This window comes from Cyphomyrmex costatus, unplaced genomic scaffold (assembly GCF_001594065.2).
Source record: "Cyphomyrmex costatus isolate MS0001 unplaced genomic scaffold, Ccosl1.0 scaffold441, whole genome shotgun sequence".
Lineage (NCBI taxonomy): Eukaryota > Metazoa > Arthropoda > Insecta > Hymenoptera > Formicidae > Cyphomyrmex > Cyphomyrmex costatus.
The window spans coordinates 717,064-740,255 of NW_017278652.1; the positions used below are offsets into that span (position 1 = coordinate 717,064).

Sequence of the window (23,192 nt, forward strand, 5' to 3'; positions counted from 1 at the left end):
TCTCTCTCTCTCTCTCTACCCGGAAAGCGTTGGAAGAACCATAGATGTGTAGTATATCTAATTAGAATATCTAGACTGAACATTCGAAAAGTGAGAGTAAACGTTATGTACAAAAGAGCGTACTCATTTGGTTTGTTTTTCTACGTGAATATCATCTCTATTCCCCAAATTTTAGAGAATGTTCGGGCTAGATATATCATGTCTATGGGAAGAATCCACATAAGACGCAGCGTAACGTGCACTGTCTATATATTTGCTCGTGCTAGATTATCAATATCTTCATCATCATCGCCATGCATTTGCGGGTTGTGAATATTCAATCTGTTACTCCTTTTCGTTCATTTGAATGAACGTTGCCTCAAAATTTATCTCCGACCCTCAAATACGGGAATCCAAAATTCTGGCAATCTTAAATAAAGTTGCATTTTCGTTAAAATTTCATTGAAGCCACAACAAATCAGTACTCAACTACTCGCGTCTTTATACATCCAGCGGACAATTGGAATTTAAAATTTTTAAAAAAGCTATTTTACATTAAAGATATCAAACAGTTATTATTAACCATTCTTATTTTGTATTACTATTACATCTTGTATGTACCGATAGGATTCTGAATTTTATTTATTTTTCAATAATTATGCCAAATATACTGATGTTAAGAAAATTTATTTGAATTTTTATTAATTTTTTTATTTTCATAGTAATTTATTCGTTCTTTTAGGGAGTAAAAAACATTGGGGGATACTTCTAAAATAAATTTAAAAAACTCCATTTTCTTGCAAAATTTGTACTGTCTGTTCGATTTCCGAATCTTTGGAAACTTGAGGTCCTCTTTGACTGATTTATTTGAAAGGTCGGAGATTTGAGATCGTAAGACTCGATAAAGAAATATCCTGAGATCTCGTTTCTTCAGTCTCATTAGCCTTTACCACTATTGATATTACTATCGCAATTGCAAATGCGTTTGGAAACAATACGCGGGACAAGTGATTCTCCATTTTTGCCATTAAAATTCAACGTCACCGAACGCAAAATATTGTATATATACCTGCATTATGATCTTCGTCATCAATATTCATCATTGTTGAACACAGGCCCAAGTCATACCTTCCTCCATTTCTATCTTGACACCACGTCATCGACAGCGTTCACATCTAGAAACAAAACGGACTATTATTAACGACTATAGAGAAAGTTTCCTCCCTACAGGTTTAGGGCAAAAGTCTATATATAACATACGTAAACCTCCCCTCCAGAGATACCATATACATATATTCTAACATTTCTAACTCAGCTATGATATCGTGTAAGTTGTTACTATAATTACTTATAATTAGTCTCGATTACTTTATGACGGCGGACATAGGGCAAGGCACAAATTAGTATACATAATTACATACATGTATGCGTGTGTGTGTATATATATATATTGTACACACACATTATATACATGAAAAGTCTATAAAGATGTAAAAGTAATGTAAAAAATTATGTATTGAATAAATTGAAAACACACACACACACACACACACACACACACACACACACACACACACACACACACACACACACACCGTTTAAAAAGGCATGCAAGAGTGCATCGTCGCGCAGTAGAAAAACAAGAAAAAAAAGAAACAAACAAATAAACTTATAGGGCTAAAGTGGTTTTGATACTATACAAAGCACCGAGAGCGAACTTTTCTTACGACAAGACTTAATGATATTTTTTTAGATTCCACTAACGAATCAACTAAAAAAAAAAAAAATAATAAGAACTACGCTAATCGCGCGCACGCCAATCGCGGCGATCGAAACTTCGCGGCACGTCGACCGGTTAACGCGTTCTTATCAACGATTCAGCCGATTTTCTCACCTCTCAACTGATCAACACACATTATCGATGAGCATACGCGGAATAATTCACTCCTGAAACCGTCGGAATTAACCTTCTTCGAAATCGAGTTTGAGCTCTGGATTCGGGAGAGCTGAGTCTGTAGAATTCTGACTTCGGATAAATCTTGAAGTTTTGAGACTCTGGATCAAGTGGTAATTGTGACAAGAACTTTGAGTTCAATCAGTTACGTTCGAACTAGCAAATGTGAAACGTTAAACTGCATTCAGAGAAAGACAGTGATGGCAGTTATAAAGATGACAACTATTAAGGTAATAAATTTTATATAGAATTCATTATACATAGTTGAATAAACTATCTTATAGTTGCAATAATTATAAAATAATTTATTCAACTATGTTAATTTTCACGATGGTTTTTATCACTATGTTTCTCTAAGTGTGAGTTAAGTGACATATACAAGCCTCGAATTTTCAGAAGTTTTCAAACAGGCATGGTAGACTTCAGATTGTTTAAATTACGTTGGACTTAGAAACGTTGGACTCATCTTTGTAGGATTTCGAATAATTCTTGGGTGTTTATCGTTTGAAATATTTACGGATCTTCTTTCTCATTTTATTTTAGCATTAATTAAAATCGAATTAATATCGTACCGTGGCCAACACTGAATTGTTCAAGCTACAACATTATTATCGCAAATCGAAATTACAGAAATATACACGTAGAAATAAAATACGCTTAGAAACAACTTGAAGCGTTACGGAAAGTTTTGCTACACCGAAATTTATTATGACGATGTATCGAACGAAATACAAGATACTGCCCGCCAATCTAGGAAGAAACGCATCGTCAGGCATCCCCTTTTCACGCAACTTCGTTAAAGATACACAACCTTTCTCCCTCACTCACATTTTGCATTTTTTGCATACTACTGAAAAAGAATACAGGATAAAAGAAATTGACATCGTCGCAGTCCTCGCAATTCTTTGAAGGAAATCAAATCATTTAGAGAGTTACTACTAAACGCGATTTCCAAATCCTTCTGGTGGAATTACCCTTTCAACACGAAAAATTGTTATAACATTGTTATAACATGAATATTATTTTGTATTAAAATGTTTCACACAAAATATTTCTAAAATATTGCAACAACATTTCTACGTCCGCTTTTAAATGATATTTTGCAATATTTTTGCAATGATTCTGAAATATAAAAATATTGTAGATATTTCCTGAAGCGTCAGTACAAAATTCAAAGAATATTTAAAAAATTTGAACAAATACATAACTTATATTATTTTATTATATTTATAAAAATATTATATAAAAGCATTGATTATAAATAATTTGTTTTTCAATTATTTTAATTTTTGATTACAATTAATTAAAATATTATATATACTTTTTTAATTTTAGATATTGTAAAAGAGAAGTGTGCAATATTTCTGGAATATTATAAATACGTAATACAATATAAATAAATAAATAAAGGTTATATTTCAGTGAGTCTTGTTGCCTAATAAATTTATACGTGACTCTGATTTCCATACACATAATTGAATTATGATGTTACAGTAATTTCTTGCAACATCCTCCTCTCTTATGAAATATTAAGATTGTATTTCTACAATTATTCCTGTAATATTTATAATATATTTATAATAATATATTGTAATATTTATAATATACTAGTATTTCGTGCTGTAGGGGTACTTTCGATAAACTGTAATCATTTTCTGAAATGAGAATGACAAGTGGCTGAGGAAAAAAACCAAAGTACTTTAAAAATGTGCATGTGAATATTTTATTTTATCTCACATGTTAAAAATATTTCTACGAACGTTTTCAGAACATTAAAACTGTGCTATATGGGAGAATATTTTAAGAAAGAAAGATTACATACAATATCATAATTGTGTTACAGAGATAAAAGAAAAAGATCAATTCTCTTCACAGCGGTTTGTTTGCACTTTTTTTCGGCCTCAATCATCGTCACTGCGGTTCTCAAGTCTCGCAAGCGTATTTCTTAAAACGAATATCCTGTTCATGTTCGCTCATACGCAAACGACGATATACATATAGCCATCATTGATCCTTAGACTCTGATCGGTTTCTTCTTCATCAAACTCATATTCATGCTGTAATCGATACTTCGAAAACCTATTCGATTCGCAAAGCGACCAACCCCATATGGAGGAATGGGGTTCCTTCTGAAAGACTTCTACGCTGCATCTTCTGTGTATCCTTTCGATATTGAGCCGGTTCAACAGGTCGAGCTCGTGAGGAAGTAACACACAGGGTGTCGTATTAAAAACTTACAGCTTTGTTCGAGAATCATATAAGCGCGATATGCGGTTGGACGTTTGTTCTTATAGTTATAATTATATAATTACAGAAACAACACGTTTGCATCACGTACGCAGAGCGTCCCGGGACTAGCGGCGAGTCTGTCTCTTACAAAAACACAAATTTAATACTGTGTGAAAGACATTTAGAGAATTACTTATTTTAAGTATTGAAACCATTGAACAGTAGTGCTTTTATCACTCAAAATAAATTAATCACTATCTATCTTCCAATATTAAATTCTATAAGAGATCTTTCAGCCACGAGTTTTTTTGGACCAATTTGGAATCGCACAACAGAATCTCGTTAGATCTCTGGAACGCTCGGTACTCGTTCACGATCCTCTTTTTTTACGATGAGATATAGAGGTGACTGTGAATGTTAGAATAATAACGATTTCTAATTTAAAATTCGTATCCCTATGATTTCGATCCCACAGGAATTTTAATTCTTAGAGAATTAGTTCAAGGAAACTTGCTGTCTCCACGGCTTTAGCGTAATTTGGAAAAACAAATTTTTAATCGCGAATAAAGTCCAAAGTGCAAACACCTAGGACTTCGAGTCCAGCGAGAATGTTGAATAATCGCCGTGTTCCTAAATCTTTGGGCTCTTCGAATAAGATACTTTGCTTAATCTTAGAAACTTCGCGAGCTTTAAGTCCTTAATTTGTGAAAATGCGCGAAACCCTTTTGAAACGTCACCCAATTTCCCAAATCTTTATGATTACATTATATATTATACATATATATACATACATATAAATATATTTTTAGGCGTAATATATATGATTATAACTATGCCTCACGTCGAGCTGAGAGACGCGGCGATGTCGCTTGTCGAATTAGTCAAGCGTTTCTGTGATTCCTAGACTCGGACAGTGTAACGACGCTGAGGTTCTCATACTATTAACAAAAAAATTTACGCGGACGATAGCGCTCGTCTTGCGTCGGGATTCGACGGCCACTGTTGATTCCTGGCAAGGTTTACTTTTCATTCATAGCCATTCGAGTGCCAATCCGAGACTTGACTCTTTGAATGCTTAATTAATAGAGAAGAAGCGATTCATGAGATTAAACAATCTAAATTGTAAAGTCAGTTGCGAAATATGAAACCACTTGTTCCATCTTCGAATAAATTATATAATAATTTATCTATTGGATAAACAAAAGAGTAAAAGAATAAGCATAAGAGACAGTGCGAGTTGAAGTTTACCGAAAGATGGAACAAACCAGCCTTAGAGCAGTATTCATACAGTCGGTTCTTATATTTAAGATTGTTAAGATCATAAAACTGTATCAGCGTCTTAAGATATTACTTAATTAAAACAGTCTTGAAATAATAAGTACAGTACTATGAACACTGACTTCAGATATTTCGCCGCCGATTACGACGTTCGCGTTTTTTTTTTTTTTCATAGTTTGATTAGCTGCTTCAGTCGACTAAATTTTATTCTTTTGTAGCTGATAATGTCTTTAATTATTCGTAAAAATATTTATGAAGCTCATTTTACACATAGTTGCGCGGATATGCACATACATATAATTTTTTTATCCTAATGAATAAATAAATATATAAATAAATAAAATTTTAGAGGTAAAATAAATAAAATACCAGCAATTTGCCAGCAATTCGTGCAATATACTGTAGATTGGCGTCATCTGCCTTCTATTACAGCGTGGCGATATTAAACGCATTAGATTCATGAATGGCTGAAAATATCAATTATTATTGTTTTTACATATTTAAAATAGTATTTTTTTTATTTGAATACATTTTCAATCAATAAAAACACAATATTCATTCATCAAATATTTATTAATTTTTATAAGACAAAAGAAATATATATTTTTTAAATATTTTGTTAAACTATCTTTGTTGGCTATGAGAGCTTTTTTTTAATAATAATGTCATGTAATTAAATTGAAGTTCACTATGACAAATGAATAAGTAAAATGATATTTCTGTAATAGGAATAGAAAATACATACTTTCCTTGCTGTTGTCTCTATTAATAACAGGTTCATGCCTTTCATGAATATATTATAAATAACAAGTGAATGATATATCCATTAAAATGCATCCATTTTATAGACAACCATTGTCTTTACATATTACAATTAGTTACGTCAATGATTGAGTTATAATATAATATAAATTTGAACCTTGGAAATCAATAAATTGTAAAATATATGACATTTAGTAATATAGCCAAGGACTATAAATTTTTCCAACAGAGCCTGCCGACATAATATATCTGACCAGCAAATTGCCAGCAGAATTCGTCATTCTGCAGCTATTTAAATGGAATGTATCATTTAAATGGTAACGAAAAGATAGAAATTTTTTCGATTTCTGTAGTCATCTGCCATTGTATTCCGTTAACTGAATTCTGTCGCATTTCCGCTGGTATTCTGCCGACAAAATTTGAAGGGTACATTTTGTAAAATCTGTTTTTGACAGATTGACTGTGTAGATGACTGTATATTTATAACGAAATTACATATAAACGATGGCACGTGTAACGGAAATTTGCATTACAGAAAGTATTTCAGGAGTAAAGTGTCGAAATTCGTTAATTATAATTAGCGTCCATATGAGACGAGTTATTATAATTACGATTAGTAGTTTAAGTTTAACATAACGGGACAGGGATGCTATCGTCCGCGTCGCTTTAAGGAACAAATTCCACGCAACGAATCTTGAAAGTAGTCAATATCTAATCAATTCCGAGGATAGGATCAACTATCTTAGGGGATAAATTACATGAAAGAGACAAAGAGGGAAGTATAACCCCAAATAAGATTGTAAGTGGGAGGACGTTTTTCGACGGAGAACGATTAAGTATCTTCCATTATTAGAGACTCGACATCAACGGTGGTGAGCGTTAAATGTGGGGTGCGATTGATGCGAGGAAGTGTGTACATACGTCACGTGTATTTAATTATAATAGCGACGACAGAAACGTAGCGCATATTTTTAAAGGAGAGAAAATATACGAACGCCATGGCACTAAACGACCGATTAAATTGCGAATCCCGCGTTAAAAATAGGGCCGGTCGATACTCTTTAAAAACTAGCGTTAATCACGAAGCTGATCGATCATTATTAACGAAGGAACGCGCGTATGTAAACTATTACGATGTCTATGAACCAACGCGTTTTCATGCCAAGAACAAATAAATTTGCAAGTCAGAAGGATTGCGTTTTGGATCTTTATTATTTCCTAATTTCCTCCTCCTTTTGTGATTAATTTCTGCGATTAGTTCACTATAACGATAAAAAAAAAGAAGAGAATAAATAACAGATAGAAAAGATTAAAAATTTAATGACTTATTAGTAATTAGATTGTAGAATAAAACTAACATATTGCTTTTTTCATCACTTACATAATTAAAATATACTATATGAACACAATTATACGTATATATATCCCGGCAATCCCTGAGATCTCTTTCTGCGAATGTCCTTAGGACGTCCTTCAGAACATTCTTTAAATATTTATGTTACATGAAACATTTCTTTTCTTATACAAATTCCTATATTTTGATGGTTTTTTCATATAAATTCTTTCTAAATTTTAATTTTATAGTGTAAGTCAACTTTAACATCAGTTTTTATAATCTTACTTGTGTATCTTAATTAATTTAACAAAAATTATAATCTTTTCAGTCTAAAAAAATGTAAATAATAATCTTAAAAAATTTGAAAGGTATTGAGATACAAAACCATAATTTCAGAATTTAAATACTTTAAAAATTTTTCAATTATAATTAAAACGATATATTTTATGAAAATTTTTCTTATATGCATTTTACAAATATTTTCTCAAGATGCCTGTTAAGTATATATTGTAAGAAACATTTAATAATTTTTTTATACTTGTCAAAATGATGAAAATGGACCTAAAAAAGATCGTGTTATTATAAATTAATATTGTGATCATTTTCGATCATTTTGTATCTTTCCACAGAATGGATCAAACAAGAAAAAAGTAAGTCAAGGGAATGTTCAGTAAAAATAATACAGTATATTCGTATTGTATATAATAAACTGTATTTTTTTTATATGCCTATGTGCGTGTCTTTGATTTTCCTGTGTGTTAAATTGAATATTTCTTATTCTAATATCATTTCTTAGTTTAAAGACACATTTTACTGTTTTTTTTTTTCGAATTTGTATGGTTGCAATCTCAACAATAGTACGAAATATAGCTGGTTAGTATAGCAAAAAGAATTTTTATATACAAGGTGATTCTAGTAACTAGGCTAAATTACAATTATTTTCAAAATAAAAACAGGAAAAATAATACAGAATAATCTGTTTAGTATGATCTATCGTAAAATTTTTTCAAATAAATGTACTTGTACGTGGTATAATAATATATTAGAGTACTTAAAATATATAGCACATACAAGTATATTTTCGATTCCTTAACACTTATCTAATACTTTTATATATAAAATAGTAAGAATTGATTTATACGCTAACAAATCCAAGTCCATTTAAAAAGAGAAATAAAGTTGAATCTTACTAACCTAGCTCAGTTACTAATTAACAGAATCATTTTGTATACGTGTGGGCTGATCAGTTCAAATTAGAATTGAATTGAATCGAATCACAGTGCATTAAATTCGATTTAATTTTCAAATCTAAAATTCAAAACCTAATAATAAGTTCATAATTTCAAATCATCGGTGATTCGATTTTTTGTTTCATGCATGTACAATTTTTGCGTGTATCTCCTGCGATCTACATATCTTATTTTTAGTATTAGCACATAATAATGTTTTACATGCGCATTCATCATGTATTGTTAATTATCATTAGTGGGCACTATTGCGTTGAAAACAAGCACGCACGCACGCACACACAAATGTCTACGTAAATTATTTGAGACAATTATATAATGCCAATAAATACATTAGTTTTGTCTTTCAAAGTTTAAGAAATCTTGCAATTTAACTGTATTGTAATAAATAATAACTAAACAAACAAAACTTTTCTTCAAAAAATTATTCTATTTTTTAATGTACTTCAATACGTTAATATTGAATATTGATCCCATCTTCATTATTAATTAATTTGAATTAAAGTATTATATCAGAATTTTAATATTAAGATTTTCGTTCAATTAATTTTGTCATATAAGTAAATGTAGAATAAAAATTTAATTAAAAAATTTAATTTAAATACAAAAATACACAGAGAAAAAACTGCATCATAACGTAATTATTTACACATTATACAAGAAAAAAGTTCTATCTACATAATCTTATAATTACAGAGACTTTAAGTAATCGTACTGTTGCAATAAGTATAATAAAAGTATGATTATTTTTTATGTAGCTGTATATATATTTGAAACATAATTCTTCTTGACACGCTTTAACAAAATCAAATACTAAAAGTTAATTCGTTTTTGCACTTTGCATTTCCACCGTCTTTGTTCCTTCAACAGGTTTTTCATATTCCTTGTTCACATCTTGCTCATTAACATTATTTGCGGATGCAGTTCTTGACCAGGAGCAACTCCTACGATCTGGTGACTTTGGCATAGACCAGGAACTACTGCGTGATCTTCGTTTGGGTGATGTAGATTGTGATTTAGCTCGTGTATTTTTGACGACAGAAGATGACCTCTTTCGTTGATTCTTGCTACAAGACTTGGAGCGACTTTTAAACCGTGAACTTCGTCTGGACCTAGAGCAACGCGTTTTGGAACTTGACCTGGATGTACTGCACAATTTGTTATTCTTGTGTCTGTTAGAGTTCGATCTTGACCTTGTTTTTCTTCTCGAGCAAGATCTACTTGCCGATTTTCGACGACTGCGCGACCTGGAACGATTTCTCGACAAAGACTTTGGTCGATACGTTCGTGATTTTGATTTGCGCGATCGCGATTTCGATCTGCGCGATCGTGATCTCGATTTGCGCGAACGTGATCTCGATCTGCGCGAACGCGATCTCGATCTGCGCGATCGTGATCTCGATCGCGATTTTGATCTGCGTGATCGCAATCTGGATCTTGACTTCGACCTTCGATCACGACTCTTGGAACGCGAACCGCTGCGTCTTCTACTACACGATCTGGAGATACTCCTAGATTTTCTCTTAGAATCCGATCTAGTCCTCGTTCTTGAGATAGATCTACTTGTTGATTTTTGGCGGTTACGCATTCTCGATTTCTGCTGCTTCGAATCTCGCTCGACTAGATGTGTAAAATATTCGTAATATGGTCCATTATACAAATAAGGATTTGTCAGCGTATAATTCATCTCATATCGTGGAACAAATCTTCGACCTCTGCCCATAGATAACATGGGGTGACGAAGTGGCATTGCAGAATATCCTGGTGGTCGCATCATCTGTCTTCCCGTATATCTCGGCATTCTCATTGTATGGAATGGTATCATCGATGGTAATACCGACATCGAATTAGAATAATCGTAAGGAAGATTTCTTGCCATAGCACCTATATATATGTATATATAATTAATGTTATATTTTATTATTTTTATTCCAAATGCATAATAGATATTTTGTATGGCCAAGAATTACCTGTAGACGAAGTTGCACCGTCGCTCTTTATCAAGACACTCTTGAGTCTTTTCTTACTTGTTTTTTTATCTAATTCTTCCTCAGTTGTACTGCCTGAATCAGAGTTATCGCCCTTTTTTCGTTTTTTCTGCGTTTTCCGCTTTTTCTGTAAACAATAATAATATTATTAAATTAATACAAAATATTATTGCAAATTCTTAAACTGCAACCTTAGTTGCAATAACTTTCAAAGATATAAAATACTGTAATTTAGAAACGTATTTTGTGTGTTTAGTTAATAGTATATAATAGACCTAAAATAGTTAAATACCTTTTTCTTTTTTTCTTTCTTCGTTGTTTTCTTAATTTGCTTTTCCTTATTTTTCTTATCATTTTCTGAATCTACTTTGTTTTCATTTATTTGATTTTTGTTTTCACCCTTTTTGTCCGTGTTCTGATCTAACTTAATCTCTTTTTTCTCCACTTTTGTCTGTAATTAATAAAATGTTATCAACATTTACGAATTAATTTTCTTTCATTCAATCTTAAAAAGATTTTATACATATTGCATGTTTTTTTTATCACCTACCTTTATCCTATCAAATAGTTCATCTAATAAACGTATGCTTTCCAACTGCCGTTGAGCTTTTATCAATTTTTGTTCTTCTCTTGCAATCTTCATAGAAACTTTATCCTCTTCTTGCTTACGAAACTTCGTAAGAGCTTTTCGTTTTCGTTTTTCTTCCCGGTTTCGTTGGCGGTTTATTTTCGCTATTGAATTCGCTTCTTCCTTTTTTCTAAGATCGAACAAAAATAATTTTAAAAATACAAATATAAATACATTTTACAAATTTAAGTACAAATATTAAAAACAATAAATCTTAAATTATTTATTGTTTAGTTGTAGTCAAATACACATATAAAACACATCTTTATAATATTAACATTTATTATATTAATATTATATTGATACCTTTGAGTTTAAAATTATTGCTCGTTTTTTATGGCTCCTGCACACAGAACGCGGCAACACTTGTTGCACGGCAGAAATTAGCGCCAAAACCCGTTTATCGCTTTTCCATAAAAGTGAAAAAATGATTGACAGATTTCCGCCATGCAATAAATATTATCCGCATCCTGTCTACAGGACTCATTAGCCTTTGTAGCCTTCTACATTTGTTTAACGGAATATATCTTAAAGTATGTTTGTCATTAGAGCTTACTTTTGTTCCTCTTGCCGTTTTCTTTCTATTTCTTCTCTCTTCTTCATTTTCTCCGCTGCTAAATTGTCTTGTGCTATTAAACGCTTTCTTTCGAAGTCACGATGTGATATCGAACTGTCACTCAAATGTTTAGTCTTATCAAAATCAACCTGTACAAAAATATTTCAATTACACATCAAAAGATTAATCTTTCTTTTTTTTATTCTACTTATTTTTCAAAATAATTTACCGTACAAATCAATATATTTAAAATATGTTATATTAAATCCAATTTATAATTAATAAAATTCCAGAAATTAGATTACAATTATTACATTAATATTGATGCAGAAAAAAATGTAGATATCGCAAAGAGATATTTTATATTAAAAATTACTTTTAGTGTTGCGGTTAATGAATTCTGACCATCCTTCTTCAGCAGCTTCATGCCGCGCAGAGCATCCATCGCCCTGACAAAATCCATGTATTCGACATATTGTACGTACACGTCAAAAAATATGCCGTCTTCAAAGCTGAATTTATGAATATTATTACCGAGCCGCATCCTGGATCTGTAAGGATCCGCTGCAGGCACGTCAACTTTCCTCAATTTACCCCATTTTTGAAAGATTTTCGTGATGAGTGGCTCATTCGGTACATTTGTATTATCTTCGGTAAACCATTTAACTGGTAAACCAGTAATATGAATAGTGTCTGGTCTTTCACCGGCCTTTAACTCATTCATATGTTTTGCATCTCTAAAATATGAATTCCAGCTATGTTTGGTTGGAAAGTCATCCTTCGTCTCGGCCGCACGGACCTTAATTAAAGTCAAACATGAATTCACACAATTTCGTTTTTATACAATAATAAGTTAATTACCATTATATTGTATAAATAAATTAAATAAGTAAAGAAGGGCTAAAAATAATCAAAGTTAAATAGTCTAATAATACTTATACATAAAATTTAAATAAACTTATAAACTGTGCGTCGATTTCTGTCGAATTTGAAATGTAGTTGAAAATTACACGAAGATTATTAGTCATCAAGATTTAGCCTCAACCGTATTTAACTCTTTTTACTTATTTAATATTTGATGTCTAATATTTGACTTAAAGATCATTATCTTTGTTGTTATTTACAAAAATATCTCCTTCTGTTTGTTCTTTAGCCCTTTACATATTGTTCATTATTAATTAATTTCCAATGAAACTCAAGCTATAAATTTCACTGAGCTTAATTGAAAATGTATTACGTGTTTACCTTGAGAACATTGGAGAAACCAGATAGATTTAACTGTTGCAAGTTCAGCCTGGCCAGCACTTTTGACAACCTGGATCGGTCCCGCAGGTCGCCCTCCAAACGGATGAATTCCAAGGTGCTCTTGGCCACTTTTAGGGATGCGAATTCGTCTGGCAGTATAAGCGCGCGTATCTTCTCCATTATCTCCCATGTCGATATAGTTTTGCCTGTTTATAGCGCAGTTAAGAGTCTGTAAGAAGCTATCTTTACTAAAGCTGTTACAAGTGCTCGTGACATCACACGGATCACTTGGGATCATGGTTTTTCTTCCAACAGATGCTATGTTATTCTCCTGTTATTCTCCACTAGAGACCATCGACGGCATAAATGTATAATTGTGATAGACTCTTTATGGTATGATTTTGTTGCGACAATTTTATTTCTCAATAAAAATGTTATAAATTAGTTAAAATAATAGATTACTAGTAAACAGTGTTATAAAGATGATTATCATTGCTCAAGTAAATGCTAAACAAAAGTAACAAAGCGCTGGAGTAATGAGAATACAAAAATTTGTTCAGAATTAATACCAGGTATAAATTAAAATTAAAGAGATTAAATGTCAGTATTTAATTAATATTAAAAATATGTATATTTTATAATAAGAATATATAAAATGATGAAAGTTGAAAAAGAATTAAAGCTCATAAATTGCATATTATTTTTGTAATAAAAACAAATTGTAATTTCAACATTAATACTAAATTTATATGATAATTTTAATTTTTTACGATATCAATCTTATAAAAAAAAAAAAGTTTGCTTTTTCTAGAAACTTATTACCATAATACAGCTCTCTCATTTAATTCTTGAAATTATAAAGAAAAAATTAATATCTTTAACAGCCTTAACTTTCATAACATAAATGTATTCTAATAAAAAGACACCTAACATACAGAAGCATATAAAGTATAATATATATATACATATGTATAATAAATAGAACATCCTCTAATTTTAATTTTAAAAAATATCTTAAATGTTATTAAAATAAAAAATAGTCATATAAATCCAATAGATAGAAATATATTACAATTAATAGGAAATCTATTTCTCTTTTCATAAGGAAATGTTAGCATTATAGATAAAATTTATTATACTCCATTAGGTTTGTTATTTCAAAATTAATTATAATAAATTACTAATTTTAATGAATATTTTAATTATAATAATTTTAAGATGCATGATAAGAAAAGGATAATTAGAGCTAAAGCATAGTCCATAAAATGTAAACATTAATTTAAATACTTGTTCAAGTTCTGTTGACTTGACTCCTATTGTTTAATTTTGATGCTACAATGTATAGTTCCGAATCTATTATATAATATAGCACAATATTTAATATCAAAGTATATGAAATGATTTTAAAAAGTAAAATTTGAAAATTAAAATTCACAAACTCTGTACATTATTCTTATAATAAAAATGTACTGCAGTGCCAATTTGAGAAAGAAGAAGGGAACAAAAGGCAGAAAGAAGAGAGAGTCGAGATCCATCCTCCGGAAAGGAGGCTACTGATACTGACGATGTTGTGTTTACCTGGAGTCTTCAGTTGGGGCAGACTGACTGACACGTTAACTTTGGCAAGCGGTTTCAGATAAAGTGCGTGTGACGGATACAACGGTACAATGTCGCTCAGATCCCTACAGCTTCGAAATCGATTAGCAACCTCGCTACTGGGAGTTTCACCTACCTGCTTATTGTCGCTCATCGCCGGTTGAGAAAAGCTAATTGTAGCTATGATTTACGATTTAAATAAGACCGAATGATTCTCACTCTCTATAAATCTTACGCTCGGACGTCTCTTACGACAAGCTGGCAAGATGAGAACAACTCAGTAGAGAGGTTACGAAGATCTTCACGGGATGATGCTTGACTCTGTTACTACTCTATTGCGGCACTACTGACTACTGTGGATTATTACTGATTACAACGCGACCACGCTACTCGAAAAATCGCGAACACGCGAGCGAGTCGATTAAACGATGGTCTTCGTGGATGATCTTCGGTGCGTACGCATCAATGCGCATCCTTCGTGATTCCAATTATTCTCTCATTCATATGCCGGCGCTGAGAAAATTATTTTGAGGGGGAAAAAGTGTAAACATGTGTGTATGATACATATATACATACACCGAGTCATCCGTCACTGAGGTCACGTACGTGTGAACCATGATATAAGAAGAAAGAAGAAAGGTATATCATTGCGCATAGTAATGGCAGTACAACGAGCGGAACCAATGGTTGCGTTCAACGGACTCAACAGTTGAATGAGCGCTCGCTATTATTGGTGAATTCTTTTAGATCATCCAATCAGAATTTTTAATCTAGAAGAATGCACCAATAATAGCGAGCGCTCACTCAACTGTTGAGTCCACTGAACGCGCCCAATGAAATTTAGGTCCAAATATACCCGCGCAATTTGAATACGTAATAATCACATATGGTCATATCATCATATCTTAAAATTGGCGTGTCACGCTTCTTTGAAGCCTCTATTCGTTGAGGCAGTTAAAGTAATCCGAAAATGGTGAATTTTGGTAACAAGGAATTTTCGGGGACGCTCTTTTAAAAACATGGTCAAAATTATGATAATTAAAAAAGACTTATCCAATATGGCGGACGGAAAAGATGCGAAAATCTTAAAGGTTTTCCGATTTGTAACACCCCTAAGTGATTATTTTACACTATTACGAAAAGTATAATAAACATATGGTGGACAAACGAAAATAATGGGTGGACAAACGTGGACAAACAGTGGACAAACGAATGCAATAATGATTTTACCAATATTCGCATTTAGGGGTGTCAACTTCACAGAGCTGCTTTGTGAAGTTGGAACCTCTAAATGCGAATATTGGTAAAATCATTATTGCATTCGTTTGTCCAATGTTTGTCCACGTTTGTCCACCCGTTATTTTCATTTGTCCACCCTCCAAAAAAAAGTTATGCACAAAAAAAATTGTAACACCCCCAAGTGATTATTTTACACTATTACGAAAAATATAATAATCATAGGGTAGACAAACGAGAATAATGGGTGGATAAACGTGGACAAACAGTGGACAAACGAATGTAATAATAATATTACCAATATTCGCATTTACAGATTCCAACTTTACAGAGCTGCTTTGTGAAGTTGGCACCTTAAAGCGAATATTGGTAAAATCATTATTGCATTCGTTTGTCCACTGTTTGTCCACGTTTGTCCACCCATTATTTTCGTTTGTCCTCCCTATGTTTATTATATTTTCGTAATAGTGTAAAATAATCACTTGGGGGTGTTACAATTTTTTTTTATGCATAACTTTTTTTTGGAGGGTTGACCAATGAAAATAACGGATGGACAAACGTGGACAAACAGTGGACAAACGAATGTAATAATGAACTGAGCACATAAATAGAAGGAAAGTGACTGTTAATGGTGGAACCAATCAGCAATCGTTACAACATTGTCTAGACTCTGTTATAGGGACTCTAGTCAGATGCAGTGTGAATCCAGCATAATGCGTGGCCAGACATACGCGTGGCCGGTATTCATAGTCAGTTCTTTATTTCATGGCATTAATAACGTTTTTCACCGATTGATGCACTGCGCGCACGGTGCGAAACCTATATTCTCATCTCTCCTCATAAACTTTCTTTTCATCTCTAATTGTTTAAAGAGTGCGAGAATATAGGGTACGCGCGATTGAGCGCACAGACATGTAGTTGTTTGCTTATTATAACATACAGGATCTGTAAAAAGAACATATTATGAAATTGGATTGTATTGCGATACGCTATTATGAATGTTATTGAGGAAGTATATTAACAAATGATAGGAGATTGCAATAAACACAGTAAATGCTTTGTGTTTTTTAATAATTGAAATAATAGTTGAAAAAAATATATAATTTTTTAATGTAATAAACTATTATAACAAATATAAAATTTATCGTGAAATTCAATGCAACTGATTATATTAAGAAGTTTTACATTAATTTTCTTTATTTTTTTTTTTATTACTGTTTTTTTTTTAAGATTAGATACAATAAAGTATTTAAAGAAGTATCAAAAATTTTAATCTTATTTGTATAAAGTTAAATTTATATCTTTCTCTATATCGAAAATGGATGTTACATATCTCTCGTACCATAAAATGTAAAAATTATATAACTCTTTAAAACTCAATTTGCAATAGTAATTAATCAAAATCTTAACACATTGTATGTACACGAATGGAATAATATAACACTGGTATTAAATGACATTTTCAAATTAATACGTATATATATTACGGTAGTCTCTACATTAAAAAAATATATATCAATTTATTATAATACATTATACAATGTATTAAATCATCAAGGCTTATGTTTGTGCAGCGTGCTGCGTTACGTGAATTAAAATTTCTTATTATGCAAATTCTTTCATTTTTTTTTCTATCTTGTCATTTAATAACAATTTTTATTAAGTATTCAATGGAAGATTTGCACTCGTCATTTTGCTTAGAGGTGTATGATATTCTTTTTCTAGGCCTATAAAAACTAGAGTTATTTGATGAGATGATAATTTATGTTTAAAAAAATGTAGCAATAAGAATATCTTGGATATTTATACACGCACATATATCATTGTGTAACAAAAAATTTACTGTAGGCAATGCAATAGTCTACAGTAAAATTAAAAAAGCTGATAAAAGTAAATGTGATCTCTCTATATTTTTCTTAAGATATATCTTTATTTAAATATAATTTGAATTAAGACATATTCTATTACACATTGCAATGTATACAACCAGCTATTCTAGTATGCAACTTACATCTTTAAAGGTATAGGATCAAATTGAAAAGGAAAAGCGATTATTTCCATCAATGTTTTGTCACTATAATCAGAGACGGCGATTATGTAATGGAAGGTGTGGTATTTCGTAATTATACAATAATTACCATAATAATTTCGTAATTATACATTATTTCTGAAATTATACACGTGTAGAATTCCGGATCTAAAAATCCAAAGAGGAATATATTTAATAATAAAGAAAAATAACGGGCTTAGAAGCAAATGTGTAACAAAGGAAATTTTAATAAATAATAATAAATATCCTTACATACGGTTCGACACTGATTGGGTCATTATCAATGTTACAATAAATTGCAGTTATCGAACTATTTAAAATCTACTAAATTTTTTCCATAACGCATTCTTCATATTCTTTACTATTGCGAATATATGAAAGTGGTAAAATGTTTAGAGTTCGTAAATAGTCAAGGCAGTAACAAAAGTAGTCTAAAACGTAATCGTTAACAAAGGATAAATTAAATAGTCAAGGTAGTAACAACAGTAGTCTAAAATGCAATTAACTTGAAATCTAATAATCTGTGTAAAATGTATTTTAATATGGTAAAAAAAAATGTTGCAAATCCATGAACAAGAAATAAGAGCGCAGACAACGAAAAGAAACATATTTTTTGATAAAATAATATAAAACTTAAAATAAAAATATAAGTTGATTAAATTAATTTTCTTGAGAAATTTGGGAAGAATTGGACAGAAATATATAATCAGATGCCAGAGAAGAGTTTCTGGCAATTCAAAAATAAATTTTTAGCCCATTCTTCTTAATTTACAAAAAATTTGATTAGTATCGTTAAAACATCACGCTCCATTCAGACAACATAAAAAACTATTTTCATATTTATTGACACAAAACATTCATAAATGTAAGTAATTAAAATTTTACTAAACGTGTTTATTCAACTTTTTATTACACATTATTCCACTGTAGAAACTTACAGTGTTGTTACGTTAGTAGAAAAAGATTCAGTGCAGGAATTTTTTATCTATACTACGTATATTGTCTATGATGAGCAGATATTGAATAAGTTACATACTACAAAAAAAGTAACATGTTCATAATTCTCAAGGTTAATGGCAATTAAGCAAACTTGATCGTATCAAATTTATGCATTGACCTAATAGACTATAGGAAACGATTATAAGATTGTATCATTGAATGACAAGTGCAAACCTCATATTGAATACCTAATTAAAATATTGATTAGTTGTTAGGATAAAGGAAAAGGAAAAAAGAAAATAGATTTTAGATTACAACGCAGTTTGCTGGGTAGTGCCGTATTAACTCATCACAATGACAAATTACTATTTTTATTCTTTTTAATGTAGACTTTTGCATATCGCAATACGAGTATATTAATCTGGAAATAGCAACTTAATTTCCGTTGGGATATGTATTTAGTAATAATGTTACATTTTTAATTTGGACATGTATTAGCCTAGTTTACATCCTACAGACATCAGCTTCAGTTGGAAATCTGCAAAGTTACTAGGTCGATTAAGTTAATTGAAGCTTGGTGACAATGACCTTTAAGGCCTCTCTACACGGTCAGTAATACTGTCAGTATCAACGAATATTGACAATATTATTGATTGTGTGTGGTTAATATTAATGGATTGACGTAGAATACTGACAATGATTTGGATTTAAATACATGCTTTTTCTTTAAGATCCATGTCGTCATAAATAATAATATACATCAAATCACGTCGAACTGAAGTGAAATATTATTAATAATACCTGATCGTATAAGATTGTAAAAACTAATGCATACTGTCAGTAATACTGATTAGTAATACTGACACAGTTTTACAGACCGTGTAGGGAGGCCTTTAGATTAGGGATCTTTTTCAAGATCCCTGACCTCTCTTAGGCCTAATTAGCTTTAACGCATGTAAACGCAGGCAGACGGCTTAAAGGCGTAAAGTAGACTAAAAACACCTTTATTTTGTTCAATAGATGGCACTCACGTGAGACTAAATGCGATCTACATTAGGCCCAAAAATATTATAGGTCTATATGGGGTAAACGCTTTGTTTGAGATCTCTCTTAGATGGGGTAAAGATCAGGGTAAATGTCGTTGGATGTAAACTAGGCCATTGTTTAAATTATGACCTACAATAGCAAATTGATGGTATTAAAAAGGTATGCTTTTTTCATTTTATGATAAGAGATGTTTAAATGATACCTTTTTTCTTACTCAAAGAAACATTCATTTAAAAAAATTCAAAGATTTTAATTTAAACCTATTATTGATAATGTACATATTTAGAAAGTATGTGTTATTATTTATAATAAATTTTCATTACAGCCAAGTCTGACTCATATTGAAAATTATTGTTTAAACATAAATGTTACATAATTAAATATACATATAATTAAACTTTATAAAATATCTACATGAATATGATACACAAATAACTTTAATAATATTATATATATAAACTAGTAATATAAAATTATATTTATATGATAAGATAAAAAACTTTAATTGTAAGTAATTTTTATATGCATATAAAAACTTATATAATCAATTATAAAATAAGATTAATTAATACTATTAAAATCATTATCATATCATTTTATTGGGTGAATACACAATAAATAACAAATAAGAAATAAAGGCTAAGCGATCAAGTTTGAATCTTCAGTGCAGAAACAATTCCGTGTAAATTTATATATACATTATATACCACAAATCTAATTCTTTAAACTGCGCGCCGAATTTATTTTCGGTCTTAAAATTCTAACAGAAATAGAGTAGTAATAATGTTCTAATAGGCTTTTTTATAATGATCTTTAAGCAACTTAAAATCTGTACTGTAAATAATCTTATTGCAAAGACTATTTGGCTGGGGATCGAACTAGGATCTCACGTATTCAGAGAGAAGTTTAATTAACTTCAAAATATTATCAAATATATCATTTAGAATCAACGTTTACTATTTGATTAAAAAAATGTTTTTTTTTTAAATAAGGTTTGAAAAGTTACTTTATAAAACTAATTTATTGTCATTATTGTCAAAAAGTACTCTCTAAAACTTCAAAGTATTATAACTCTAAAGAATGAAATCTAATTCTTAAAAATTGAAAATTAAGCTATTCGTTTTTAAAACTAACTTAAATTTTCATTTTTTAGAATGAGATTCTATTTCAAAGAAATTGTGACTGTTGACATTTATGATGAGTCGTTATAATTTTTTTTAGAATGGCATCCATTTGTCTTGGTCACTAATTGACCAATTTAACACGGAATATATAATGGGCTTTCTATAATAAACCATTAACAATATCAAATTTTATTGGATAGTGAGAGTTTAAAATCAAATATCGATGAGAACATGCTGTAACAGTCAAGCTGAATCTTGGATGCTTCTAATATATTATATATTATATAAACCATTTTCGTGTGAATTTATATACTACGTATGTAGATTCTTAAATGCGCTCCGAAATGATTTTTAGACTATAATAACGCAAATTCTAATAAACAATCACAATACTATCACAAATTAAATTGACTAATAATCTAACAATTTTAATACTTATAGCATCTTAGATTTTAATAATGTTTAATGACATATTAAAATCTATATAATTAAAATCTATTATTAAAATCTATAAATGACATATTGAAAATCTATAAATAATTTATAATATATTGAGAAAAATATTATCTCGGTCAAGAGTCGAATCCGGATCTCTGGCATTCCGTGCGAGACCAATAAACCATTACTTAAGCTTAAGCCTTGAGCCGCAAGAAAGTAACCAATCATAATCGATTCTTCTTCTTATAACTGTGATTGGTCAATTTCTTACGACTTAAGACTTAAAACTTAAGTAATAACTTATTGTAGAAAGCTTATAATGGTTATGACTATAGTTAGTCAAACATAACACTTTCTTCTTTCGAAACTCACTTATGCATGCACATGTATTGTACGTGTACAAAAAGTAATGATAAAAGTAACGATTATATTCGTCATTATCCAAAAAGTAACTGCGTTACCATTATTGTTACAAATGAAAAAAAGTAACTTCGTTAGTTATAGTCGTTGTTGATAAAGAATAATTGTAACAATAATAATCTCACGCGTTACTTGCCAATCCTGACTCATTGTACGACGTACAAGAAAATTTATAAAATTATGCTCAGAGATAGACGCACGTAATTGCTAATAAAATGAGGATAATACGATGGGGATAAACAATACAAGTGGGGTCGATACATCTATAAGTGTTCTGAACTATGTATTTATTTAGTAGACAGCGAGATGAGCAAGCAAGAGATTGCTAATTCTAATTACGTAACGTATCATAATTTAAATATATTGTGTTAAAGCATTAAATCCATTGAAATCTGGTATTTTTTCAAAATCAGTTTATCTAAATGAATTTTGTATAATAAGAAGAAATAGAGAATTTTAATCACGTATAAATTCTATCAACGTGAAATATAGCCGAAAAGAGAGGACACTGGACACAAATTTATAAGATTATTCTCAGATAAACGTGCATAATCGTCAAAAAATAAGAATAACACAGTGTAGTAATACGGAAAATTTATCTATTTTTAAAGAAGAACGTGAGATATGTATACAATATTTGTTATCTTTTGAAGTATATGAAGTTATAGAAAGCAACACACATAAAATTTGAAGTATTATATAAAAAAATTTTTAATTCAACTATTAAGAATTTATATTACACATACACACACATTGATTTCTGGTTATATTTCAAATAATTTCTGTAAATGCGAGATGGTGAAAATTTCTTTTTGTACTGTTAACATTAGCGACAGTGTATAAAAATATTTTAAACATACATCAAGAATTTTGCAGATGATAAAATTTTATAAGTATAGCATTATTTATTATAATTAATATTTATTGTATATTTTTCTTATTATAACAAAATATGATTTATATTTAAATCTAAATTGTACATATAGTATGAACTATCACAGTTAAGACTGATAAAAAAACATGGGGTTAATGAGAGAACAGCGCGGTTAAATAATAGTATATCCCACTCCTTCTATTTTTTCTGATTTCTGCGGCGTATTTGCTGACGCGGCGTATATACCGGGTTTACCCTATACAAAT

The 23,192-nt window shown here is 30.4% G+C and overlaps 1 protein-coding gene across 1 annotated transcript; it reads right to left on the bottom strand.

The window, feature by feature from the left end:
* Window positions 1–9,510: 9,510 nt before the first annotated feature.
* Window positions 9,511–15,335, bottom strand: LOC108777506 (A-kinase anchor protein 17A). Its single transcript, XM_018544418.1, has 8 exons — window positions 14,781–15,335; window positions 13,203–13,408; window positions 12,334–12,756; window positions 11,958–12,106; window positions 11,324–11,531; window positions 11,066–11,224; window positions 10,756–10,900; window positions 9,511–10,669 (listed from the first exon to the last, which is right to left on the bottom strand). The coding sequence occupies exons 1-8, from the start codon at window positions 14,950–14,952 to the stop codon at window positions 9,606–9,608; spliced, it is 2,526 nt and encodes an 841-aa protein (XP_018399920.1). The 5' UTR covers window positions 14,953–15,335; the 3' UTR covers window positions 9,511–9,605.
* Window positions 15,336–23,192: the final 7,857 nt, after the last annotated feature.

Bases quoted from the DNA above. Each gene is read 5' to 3' on its own strand.
- LOC108777506 (XM_018544418.1), bottom strand. From the start codon at position 14,952: ATGAGCGACAATAAGCAGGTAGGTGAAACTCCCAGTAGCGAGGTTGCT. The intron at 12,107-12,333 runs GTAATTTTTAAT...ATTTTTGTACAG, and splicing joins CATTAACCGCAACACTAAAA to GTTGATTTTGATAAGACTAA. The intron at 10,901-11,065 runs GTATTTAACTAT...TATTGTTTACAG, and splicing joins AGAAAGAAAAAAAGAAAAAG to AAAAAGCGGAAAACGCAGAA.